The sequence below is a fragment of the Bombus pascuorum genome, chromosome 9, assembly GCF_905332965.1.
Source record: "Bombus pascuorum chromosome 9, iyBomPasc1.1, whole genome shotgun sequence".
Lineage (NCBI taxonomy): Eukaryota > Metazoa > Arthropoda > Insecta > Hymenoptera > Apidae > Bombus > Bombus pascuorum.
Genome location: NC_083496.1, coordinates 16,575,408 through 16,587,941, shown reverse-complemented (window position 1 = coordinate 16,587,941; position 12,534 = coordinate 16,575,408). Strand labels below are relative to the sequence as shown.

Genomic DNA, 12,534 nt, shown 5'->3' with positions numbered 1-12,534 from the left:
GATGACAATATTAAGATATGATATTGTGCGACAATCGTTTTAGAAATCATAATGTACGTTGCACTTTTATTTACGTCACAGTCGGTAACATTGAAATGACCGTATCAATGCCGGTACAGCAGTACAGGTCATCTGTGATAATAGCACTATGGACGACCTCGTCTATAATAACATTGACTACGGACGATACTATTCAATGATTACATGTATTTAATGTGTTATCTGATTTGCAAGATCCCCTTATCAACAGGCGGTACGTAACCGAAAAGCTAGAGTCTTGGAATTACTGCTTCTTTGTGTCTAACCATCGCAGTTCTGTACGTCATCTGAGCTACCATCAGTGGCTACATACAAAATAGACCTGAACGTGGATTTCACATTCTGAAATATCGACCTCGAAAAAGATCGAAATGTTCTTCGCGCCTCCCTACAATCTTTAACGTCGTGTCGTTGTATCTATAAGTCTAGTATATAAGTAAGTAATTATATTAATAATTGAAGTAAAGCAATACTTCAACATAATCTTATATTAGAATATAAATCAGAACTGAGTATATGAAAACATTTTAAATATAGATATCTTATTATATTAGCTACTATTCTCTGATTTCGAAAACATGATTATTAATAAAATTATTTAAGAATAAAATATAATGCTGTCAAATGTTCTTAACAATTGAATCTACATACTGTAACCTGTAACCACTCGCGCGTATATAAGTAGAATTATTAAAATCAGATCTACTACGAGTCTTCCTATTACTTTCAAATTTGAATTAAAAAATTTCAATAGATGTTACTTATTCACTATCAAATAGTTTTACATCTTCTACTACAGATAGAAGATACAATTATGCATTACATTCACCAAACAAAATCTAGTATAATATAGGATAGATATATTATATATCTAAATAAAATTAATTTACGATATATAATGGGACTCGAGCGAGATTAATATACTGAAACAGTAATGTTAATATTGGAGAAATAATAAAATATTAATATTATGTTAATATATGATGATTACTAGCGTGTTTATGAAGTCCAATCGAAGATATGCAGCCCTACCTGGTATTTCGGTATACGGACAGGGGTTAGGGGCTGTAATTTGATGTCCTTCATAATCCTGTTCAGTAGATTTCTATCGTAAGTTGACCCACTAGTTCAGTTGGGGCATGTCTTTCTAATCCTGACCAATGGGCCCTCGGGCTGGGAATTCTATTTGTTCAGTCGGAGTATTTCACTTTTACAGGCCTGTGGGCTCAATCCTTGAGGTTACCACGAAATCATCGGTCAATGGCTTCGTGTAACTTTCCGTCCGTTAACTAACTCCATTTTTAAGGGAAGTTTAGGTCAATCATGTTACAGTTTATAATTTTCCAATATTTTAAAAAATATTACTGTATATGAAGATAGAGTATTAGGGTTTGGTATAACGATTCGAATTTTACTTTGCAAGACAGAGGATTATAAAAGAAGTGTTGATAACTTTGGGAAGTTGGAATTTCCCAAACTACTTATTGTAAGGTCTACAACTTGGACCGCATCGGGATGATAATTAGCATCCTAAGCACTCGACGGGTCCTCTCAACAATAAACCACGTGCCATAAACCGCAATAACCGATGAAGCTCGACAATAGACCAGGACGACAGCGTTAACAAGACGTTACACCACGCACCTTTGGATGGCCGTGATTGGACAAAAACAGATTCCCACTTCACACGATACGTTAACTAAAACACATCCAAAGTTCGCCACCTTAACCGACCAGTTACAACCTGATTAATCGCCACCTAATTAATAGGTCGTGTTGACAGTTTTTATAACAGTTAATTAATCTTTGGAAAACGATACCAAGCTAAGAAGTACTCTAATACAGTCCAGTTTAGACCATCCAATATTCTTTTTGAAAATATTTGATAATCTAGGATGGGCTTACAACCTGTTGTGGCAGAACGTGGAATATCGCAAATAATTGTAAAATAGATATACATACGCTATAACCTACGATTTATTATTGTATAATTTTTGTAACAATCTATGTAATCGTTCTATGGAAATATTGCTTGATGTATGCTTACCTTCAAGTTTTAGGTTTAAGTATTAATTTTAACCCTCGATCTATACAGGCAACGTAGAACGCGTGCGTCTTAGCTCTAATTAATCATAAGATAGATTTACTTTAGTAAAGTATTAGTGCCCATTAGGAACGCTAGGAGCGCTAGGAGCGCTAGGAGCGTTAGGACATCGTGGGAAGTTCTGGGAGATCTAAACCAAGTCCATTGTGCGCGTTTTTTCTACAAAAATACATTGTTTAATTTAGAACGAAAAGTTAAGGGCTTCTTCATCTAATTCTTTAAAATATTAAATTATTATATAGTGTTGAGGTTGAGGTTGAGGTTGAGGTTGAGGTTGACTGATTGAAGAACGAGTGGATGAATTTGTAATAGAAAAGTATATTGAAATAATTAAAGGTATGAGTATAAGTATAAGTATAATGTATAAGTATAACGTATAAGTATAAATTTATGCTGATTCAGACCCTTACTCTCTTAATGATACAATACAATGGAATCGATAGGGAGCACGATCATATATTTATAGCAAAAGGACATTGCCGAAAAAGTTAACCTCATAGCCATCGATAGACGCTACAGAAAACATAAATAGAAATCTCTTTATTAGTTCCTTTATTCCTAGACCTTGCAATCCAAAACACAATGTATATTCAAGGGTACAATAATAAGCACCTTTCCTTATTTAGAATATTGCTGCGTAATAGCAGTCTCCAAGTCACGGATGTACATAAATAAAGATGTATAGTTTTCCTTGAAGTAGTTGCTTCAACATATAAAATAATTGACTTAATAAAGTATTTACAAGCTTCATTTTTCAAATTTTGCTCCAAGTTAAAGTCTTTTATACCAGTAGATCCGCGATTTAATGTACTTTAGTTTAAGTAGGTTTTAATGCTAAGATGTAAATTAAGTTTAGATTAATTTTTAGTTTTAAGCCATGTTATTAGACGAGGGATGGCGAGGGACGACGAGGGATCGTGATAACGTGTAACGCTTTCTGAAACGTTGTAGAAAGTTAGAATTCTATACTTCTTTGCAATTACAGAATATTCTGTTTAATATTTTATTCATAATTTCATAAAAGACTTTAGCCTTACTTGAAACTAGTACTATTGACTAATAATAGAAGTTGTATAGTCGTGTGTGTTAGTACTAAACCGAGTACCGAATCGATAACGTCGCATGTGATACGAAAATGGTAAGAGGCTCGGTTAACTCTCAAAATGTGTGATATGAAAAAGGATTGCATGTCACGTCTATTCTGTACCACCGATAAGGAACATTTAGTATATGTACACTCTGTAGGTTAACTGTAATACCATACATAACCTCTTGTTCTTTTAACGATCGATATTTCAGAATATGTATGTTACATTAAGTCTCGTAAGATGTCAGGTCTATGCAATAATTCGTCTGTGTTTGATCTATTTTATCGAATCGGAAATATCACGTGTAATACTAAAATGGTAAGATAATCTCGCTCATAGAAGACAAACCATACAAGACAAACCATAGCAGACAAAAGAGCATTGCTTGTCGGATCTATACTATCCACGGTTAATAATGTGTCAAACCATTATTCGTTACTTCATGTACAAGATAACAGAGAAGTTTATGATGGAATGAAGAATGCTTGAAATATATATTAAGGAATATTATTCCATACTTAAGTAATATACACTATGAATTAAATTAAGTTAAACGCTTCGAAATTATGGAACACTAGACAATAACGATAGCTTTGTGTACTTCCTAGAAATTAATTTAACGAAATTATTTGTTATATGAATTATTATAAAATGCATATTTGTAGGAAAATATATGCTTTCGCAAAATTTTTACATCAATAATCTCTTCAATACATATTTCTATATATATATAAAATTTCAGTATCAAGAAGAACGGTCTACAATTTCCATAAGCACAATATTAGAATTTACATATTTTCTGGAACGTTTCCAATAATGTATCTCATCAACGTGCACGATTAATCATTCATAGTATTCATTACAAAAAATCCTTAAGGAATTCAGTGAGTGAACCGAATTTACAAACACGAATATTTTTCTAGGTTCCTGTCCTTTATCTATAGCAATTTTTTTATCCATGATATTGGCAGCTATTCTTCAGGACTATATCGACGAAGAAGATGAATCGCGCTTAAACAACGAATAAAAGCTATTTTATAAGAAAATCTAGTTTCTTTTAGAGATTAATTAAAGCTGAAAGATAAACGTGGTGAATGGTGAATTCTAAAATATTTCAATGCTGCTTGTGTTTTTGATAAAACTGCGGCTTAACTAAATCCTCTTTATTCTTTTTGTACAACTGATGTAAGTTTCTTTACTCGGTAGTTACTTGTTGAGTTTATTTCTGTTGTTTGACAGAATTCATGTACATTTGATTGATTTGTTACGGGAATACGTAACTCGAAAGATGGATTTAATTGTTTATTAGATTGATTCAGATATATGTAAGTACGAAAAGTAATGAGAAAGATTTCTCTTTTCAGTTTCTTTTTAGTAGAATGATTATTACTTTGAAAATCTTTCATCTTGTAGAAGTCTCATCATAGAAAATTGTCTAGCGTTGAATATCTCTTGGATTTTTTATTTTTGAATCTTTTATTACTTTGAATTATTGAGTGACTGCATTATCGTTAACTTATAAAATATGAAACCATTATGTAGTAATGTATATACATTTCAAACCTAACAACGATAAATATCTCATTACACTACAACATTTAAATGCAATTCGAGTTTTAGGAAAGACAGAAATATTAAAAAACAGTCGGAAACGTTTTACCTTTTACGCAAATATCATACCGAAACCCTATTCTATTCCATTCTCTACATTTTCTGTTGCTAGTGTCACGTAGGAGACGCAAGAAATCACGAAATTGACAGATCACCGGTGATCTCCTCGCGTCGTAGTTCGAACGTTTCACAAATAAGGTAAAGAATTGAACTTTAGCTATAGTAGTAATATTTATCGTACGAATTCAACAGAGTGACTGTTCAGAGTGTTAAAACAGAGATATACTATATATATACTATGGATTTGGCTCCTATGGAGGGGATGTTGCCGGGGGTGACTTCGGGGCCAGATCAGAGATGGCCAAGCTGTTACTACTTTCTGACACTCGAACACTCTCTACGTAGTTGTTTCGATGGCTTGCGGGATGTTCGTTAGACCCCCTTAGTTTTTCTATCGCTAATTTATGACTCTGTGACACTAGCCATGTTTTTTTTTTTTAATTTTATTTTGGTCTTTTTACAATTTGTCCTGAAGGACATTTGGTAAAGTGTTATATCTTTTTGGTGAAAAAAAAGTAAAATAAAAATAAATATAGCATGTAGGTGGCTACCCCCAGCGCGGTGCCAGCTTCGTTCTTTCTAAGTTATATCTTCTATGTCTAGCCATGTGAAAACAAAATCATACCTTTTTACAAAGCAATTGCTGCAATTGCGAATCATACACGGTGTATGAAAACAATTTATCGTACGTACAACTGGATACAAATCCTGTAAAACGGTAGAAAATGTGAAAAGAATCAACGATTCGTTTCCTTTGCATATTTCTGTCGCGTAATTCTGTAGCTCGACGAGAGATCGTCGAGCAAGATCGGAACACGCAATCGTAAGGATAAAAAGGCAATAACGTTCGCCAACGACCCCGTCGACGAAAACTTTAACAGCGTGTTGTATCAGAACTATGAAGGTGGCACAATACTGGTTCACAATCTAGAATCTAGATTCTAGATCCTCTGACGAGGAAGGGTTGCGCGTTAATAAACTCTCCGGTGACCGTCTTCTTATCAAACGTTCACATCGTGGCTTAAATAGTGAATTAAGGTCGCGGGGCCGGTGATCTAGGACAATCGCCAACGCCGTGCTTGATTTTCTATTGGATCATTTTCCGCTGCTCGTTAGACTCGGATAAAATCTCTGGGGAATTATACGACCTTTTAGTGACACGTGTTAGTCTAGAACTGAGAACTTTCGAAGGATTTCAGTCCCTTTTGGGAAGGGGTTGTAGAAGATGTAGATTTATGATAGTCGTAAAAGAAGGGATAATATTGTACTGTTATATTATCATGGGAATTTTCCAGTTATTTTATGAAAGTAAGTTTATTTAATATTTCTATATTGAGCACTATATTGTTAACGCTTAACGCTCCGATTTTTAATTGTGAATATCGTCCGGCAACTCCAACTTATTCTCATCGTACTTCGACTTTCAAGTTTTTAAGTGTCAGATTTTAAATGATACGATGACGTGTAAATAATAATATTAAAGAAATTCGAAAAAATCTTTACTCATCTCAGAAGTAATATAATTTTGTTTACGATATTTATATCAATTATAATTGAGTAATGTGTAGAATTTTTTTAGCGTCGCACATCGGTAATGGTTGAGAGACGCAATTGGAGCATTAAGGGTTAATAGTATTATGCAACCTGCTATAACGAAAGAAGCGTTATTGAGTTTTAATATCGTTAAGATATCGGTCTTAAGTTTGTTTGGACGATTCTAGTTTTAATAACATTGGACCTTCATTACCTTCATTAATTTCCAATTTGTTAAGATATTAGTTTCAAACTTGTATTTCGTAATTAAGAATCAAACACGGTAACGCTTGACTTAAATACACACAGCGCGTAAATTGCCATCATGTATCGTGAATAAATAATATACCTTTCGTACTTATTTTCCAATCCTATCTTTATTTAAACGTGAGATTTTATGAAATACCAATATCTGAGTCGAATGAAACGAAATTCAAGCGATTTCGAGTAAATCGCGATTACCATTGCAAAAGCAATGTTTTTCCGATCCGTAAGCATTCCTGAGATGTTGAGAACACGCGTAATTAATATTTTAACGGGAATACAGGAAACGTGGCACGATACTTTTTGCGCTAACTTAACAGCCAGGGGATTTACGAGCAAACTGTTGCTTTTGTGCTGGTCCACGGTTTTGCTTTCAAAATGCTACTCGCCAACACGAATCGTTCGATTCGCGGCAAAAACATAGGATATAGGTTTGGATAGGTTCGTGACAGGGGTTGATGTATGTATCGAATAAACGACGTCGCTAAAGTATCGTATTGTTTTTTGTACGAGGTGCCATAACCGATTAAAAACTGAGATGTGTGAATGATGTGAAAAGAATTTTCTGTGATGCTGTTCTCAGGTCGAGTCATTTCTTGTCTCAATATCGAACGAGATCGACAAATAAAAAAGTTTATCGAAGCTAGATTCGGTGATAGAGTAATATGGTTCTTGCCTAGAACGAAATTAATTAAAAGTACCTCAGTTCAATAGAATAGAAGTTCGCTATATCAAATGCTTTGAAATTTCATTGAAATAAATAAAGTTTCGTTCTACCTAAAGTAAATTAAAACTCCTTTCCAATCACGTCAGACCCATTTAACAATTAAAATTCCTCTCAACAAATTCGATGAAAACATCCTTTGCCTATCCTCTCTAACCCTTTCAATTTCATTAACGAGCGAAAGTACGCGTCGAAAAGACGGCACCAAAAAATTGGTTTAATTATAGGTCGCAATTAAAGGATGATAACGGTCGGTGGGATAGGGGATGGTCGAGCGCGCGGGCACGGCGCGAAGGCAAGCAAAAAGGGAGCAAAGCAGGAGCGTAAACAAGGAGAGTGCAACGTGGGGGTGGTGGTGGCTCGCGAAGGGTGAGACGGCAACACACGCGCTCATGCGCGCCTGGAACCCCGCCCTGTCGCTTCGGACGAAAGCCTGTCCCGTCGAGGACTCTCGGTCGAGTTTCGACGAGTAGTCACGCTTTAACTCGCGATCCGCGAGGCGGATGTTACCCGGAACGCGAGTTCACAGGTGCAGGTGTGCCCAGATGTAACACGCGAAAGCTTTGAAAAAGCTGGTTGATCCTAGCTCCTGCACCCTGTGCCAGAAACATCCGGACGGAGACGTGGTTTTGAGCTGGTGACGAAACTCCAGGAGCCAGGAGGCAGGTGCGGGTGTCAGGTGTCGTAGATAGGTGTTGGGGTGTTTTACATCTTCGAGCCTGGGTCTGTCTTTATTCGACGAAAACGCGGCCACGATTACCATAGAATCGTTGTTTCGAACACTTGTGGATCGAAGCAACTGTAACGAATCACATACATATACACGGCGACAGGTTTATTTTTTTTAAAAGTGATAGTAGTCGTGGAAGGAGTGGAAAGATCGAAAGATTCATTGATCACACGGCAACACGGGACACTCGCTGTCTTGGATACGCGCCTTTGGTTGTTCGAGTCGTTTAAGGTAAACACCGGTGTGTGCCACCGATCGGCCAAGATATCTAGGTCAACAGGCAGTGGCCAGAGGCAACTAGTTGCGGCTGTAATCGTTCCTGTAACCGAGGTCAGCGGGAGATGTTATGTTCTTTGTTGGTTGAAAGAAGGAAGAAAGAAGAGATCGTTCATGATAATCTAATACTGGACCAATAAACGTCCAAGATACCAGAGGCGGGAGGATTTATCTAAGAGGTGTTGAGAGAAGAACGGAGGGAAATAGCTAGGCGAGAAAGAGGTCTATTGTTCGTTAAGGTCGCGTCGCTCACGATCGGATTTCCTTGATTACGGTTACGGTATCGACGCGAAGGAACAGCAGCCGTGTTCTTTCCGGTGGAGGAAGAAAGTAAGAGAATTTCGATCAATCTTGGCCAAGCGACGCGAGACGCGTTATCCTTCATCCTCGTTCTGGACGCGACTTTTGCTGATTATACGCGCCGATCACAACTATGGATTTATTATCAATTTTCGTTAATTAGAATGATACTCGGATGTTTATGTCTGTTCGTTCGAGTTGTTAATTAAAGCGAAGGAACGAAGAAAAGGAAGAAGCAAAAAGGACAATAAAGTGTATCATATCCGAGAAGATCGAAGCCAATTGGAATGTTACAGAAATGATTATTTGATCCGTCTTGTATCGTATTTTGAAATATTTTTATTCGTCTTATTGGATATTCGTTAGTTAGAGTGTTTGTAACAGTGAACGGGTATTACCAAGGCCTAATTAAGGATTTAGTTTTGTAATGATTCGAGTGTCGTCGATTACGCGATAGAGTTTAGTGATAATTGTCTAGAGAGGCGGTTTGTAGGAGTGCTTGGAGCAAAGATAACGGCCTTGAAACTTTTCCATGCACGGATCGGAAGACCGAGCTAGGCAAGATGCTCTATGCCTGACAGCGTGACTACGGCTAAAGGTCGTGATCGATCGACTTACTTCGATGGCCTAAAAGAACTTTAAACGTTCAAGGTCATTATGCATAGCGATAAAACGGAAACGTTGTAAAGTGCGGACAAGTCGGTTGGTTCGTTCGATTGTTACGACACCTAGCTATTTCGTTTGAAATAGCGTAACGAACGAGTCCCATTCTATTCCATAGCATTTGGCCAATAATCTAGTCTCAATAGAAAATCCTCATTACAGGCCAGATGAGGCGATAGCGGAATTCGTTAATCCGCACGATGTCGTGTCAAGGATACTCAACCGATCAAGAACGTCCTGGCATTCGCGAAATGTGCCACGCACATCCCTCGATCTCTCTCGAGTTCTTACAGAGTTTTTATAAGACTTCACAGACACCGTCGTGTTTAACGAAGCGACGATAACGGAGGATCGCTTCGTCAGGACTCAGGTTGTTCCTGTATCATCTATGCGTTGTATCATCTAATTCCACTCTATAAGAGGAACGTAAAAGCAACGGCATCGGACTGATAGAATTAACGAAACCACAAAGCGTACCGATCGTATTTCCTCGTTTCCACACGGTCCTAAACATTGCACAGCCTAAAACCTCAGGTGGATCAACAAAGGCAAATCCTCATCGATCCTCGCTTTAATTAACGCTTTGATCAAACAACCTCTAGACCAGTCGCAAGCCAAAGTGTTCGCCAGATGACATAGTTCGCTAAATCAGATCACCGAAGCGATCTGTCGATTGAACGATTCAGAAAGCTGCTACTTGTGGTCGATGCGAAAGGAGGCTCGACGGTCGACCTCGCGATCGAAACAGCTCCTGACCCCTTAGTAGTCAACGGACAAAAGCGGCCTGGCCGGCACTCGATGAGTCCTAGTGAAGATAAGGATCCTCGAAAACCCTTGATCGTTTGCCTGGAACGTCTGAAGAAGCTCCGGTTGGCACCTATTTGAGAGCGGTCGGGTGATGCGCGGGAGCAGCTCTGAACTCCTGCTGGAGGCGAGTTGCGTCCAGTGTCAGAGCGATCATCACGCCGGCCAGCACACCACCAGGCATCAGCAGCAGCATCAGCTAAACGAGAAACACGACTTCCAGGAGCGAGAGCTACGTCGTCGCAAACTGTTGGAGCTCGGGTTCGGCGCTTCGCGGCGCCGACCGCCACGGCGTACCTGCCGTCAGCGGTTCAACTTTTACGCCACCTCGGCGTTGGCATTTGTCGCGACGTCCGGCGGTGCGGCCCTGTTATTTTTGGTGCCGCTATACGTCGATCCGGCCATCAGCACTCTGGCTGCCGATTTCTCGCCAGATCCGGTCATCTGCACCACCTCCAGGCGCGAAGAACTCGCTGGCTTGTTCAATTGTACCTGGAGTTCCTGCCGCGAAGGATGCACCAGTGACGTTTATAGGTGTACGCATATATACGTCACGTATACACCATGGAGCAATACGAGCATGAAGAATGACACCGGGGGTAGAGGCTATTCGGGCAACTCTACCGGCGTCACGCACACCTCAACCACTTCGGGTAAGAAACTCTCACATTGCAGACTTATGGAGAGTAGTTCTATCTTCACAGTTTAGAGCATCTACTTGTTGTTGGATTCGTGTAATTTTAGACTGTAGTGGAGAAATGGTGACAGAATGTGTTGACGAAATAATTAAATATTGTTTTGATCATTGATACATACGTCGAAGCGTGCGTGTCTCTGTTTAATTGTGCAGATAGCGGTGCTTTTCTATGTCGTTTTAGATTTATTTCCGATTTCATCGGTTGAATTTGATTTTTATTTGAATTTATTTTATTTTATTTTTACAAAAGTTTCTGAACAACTGATACTATAGAAGGATTTTAGCACTTTATTGTCATCCGAGTATTTGTTTTTATATAATTATTTTTGTTAGACTGTTAATAAAGTTTGTTCTTACTTTCATTCCATTTCTTGGCGTACATAAATATGTTCATAATTAATATTAAATATATCCCATATATAAATATATAAGACGCATGAAATTTACATCATGAAAATCCATAGTCGATATTTGGTGCCCGTGTTTGTCGTTAACCTTACAACTTCGCACCTCTTTAATTCGATCGCATCACAAGGTCGACATTATCGATATCGTTTCGCTGAGTTGGCAGAAAACTTATTACTGTATGTTGAACATTGTCTAGAATGATCTTGGTTTTGTCTAGGTTCCCCTATTTTCTAATTCATTGACTTGCATTGTATCATGCCAGCATTGAAAGTTTTCTATTGAATACTGTACATGGTAAATCAGCGTATTACACTACGACTATAAAGTTAGTTTACTTCCAGTAATTCTTTGCAAAGCAGTTACGAGGGTACCGTACAAATTTTAGAACCTGTTTATTCATTGGAAAATTATAAGTATAGATTTATGTTTTATATATTGATTTGTTAAAATATTTATTATAAAAACACGTAATTGTTTTCGTAATGAATGAACGAATGTTAGAGAATACTTAAAAATTTTCCAAGTAATATTTTTAATTATTTTTAATATTATCAGAGATATATTCATAGAGATAATTACATCTATAATTTTAAATTTAGAATTTCAATTTGTTTCGAATAATTTTGATTTGAAAAATCTAAATTTTTCATAGGATATAGTTATAAGAGTTTAAAATTTCATAAAATTACATTTAAGAAGTTGAAACTAAACGGAAGGATATAAAATATTACTTCTATTTCTACTTCAATCCTGTAGCAAATCCTTAAAATCTGTCTTTTGCTTCGTATGTTTTAGAAGCCATTTCATACGAGACTTGAAATCCCACTATAGCAACAATAAAACTTTAAAAGTATCATAACTGTGTAACTTACTGGGAATAACATTACTTGCGTTTATACACCATTTTTACCCAGAATAATCCTTCACACAATTTCTCAAAGCTTTTTATACCTTTTAGCAGATGTGTATAAGCGACATAACCACGCAGTTTGTAATGTTTTTCTTCTCAAAGAAGATCCCTTTATTAACCCTTCTATTATGTTCTGGTCTGTATCACCCAACTGTGTCTTTAGATTAATTTTATGTTGAAATTCGATTTTGTCGAAAATCAGAAAGGGATCAACAATAAAAATTACATTGGTATATAATTTCTCACATATTTGTCTACATAGTTTTCTACGCGCCTAGTAGAAATGTACAGAAACTACCATTTATCCAATATTGGAGCTCAGA

General features: G+C 37.2%; 1 protein-coding gene across 5 annotated transcripts in view; it reads left to right on the top strand.

The window, feature by feature from the left end:
* LOC132911028 (protein tipE) overlaps positions 1 to 12,534 on the top strand; it is a 232,202-nt gene that overhangs the window by 160,901 nt on the left and 58,767 nt on the right. For 2 of the 5 annotated variants that reach the window (XR_009658898.1, XM_060967354.1), the window contains exon 1: positions 7,853 to 10,849. Coding sequence is in view for 4 of the 5 variants with exons in the window: in XM_060967354.1 (XP_060823337.1) it covers positions 10,291 to 10,849 (559 nt within the window). In the remaining variant the exon portion in view is untranslated. Of the gene's footprint in view, positions 1 to 7,852; positions 10,850 to 12,534 lie in introns of those variants that run through there. The other 3 variants (XM_060967355.1, XM_060967356.1, XM_060967357.1) reach the window with 3 other exon arrangements.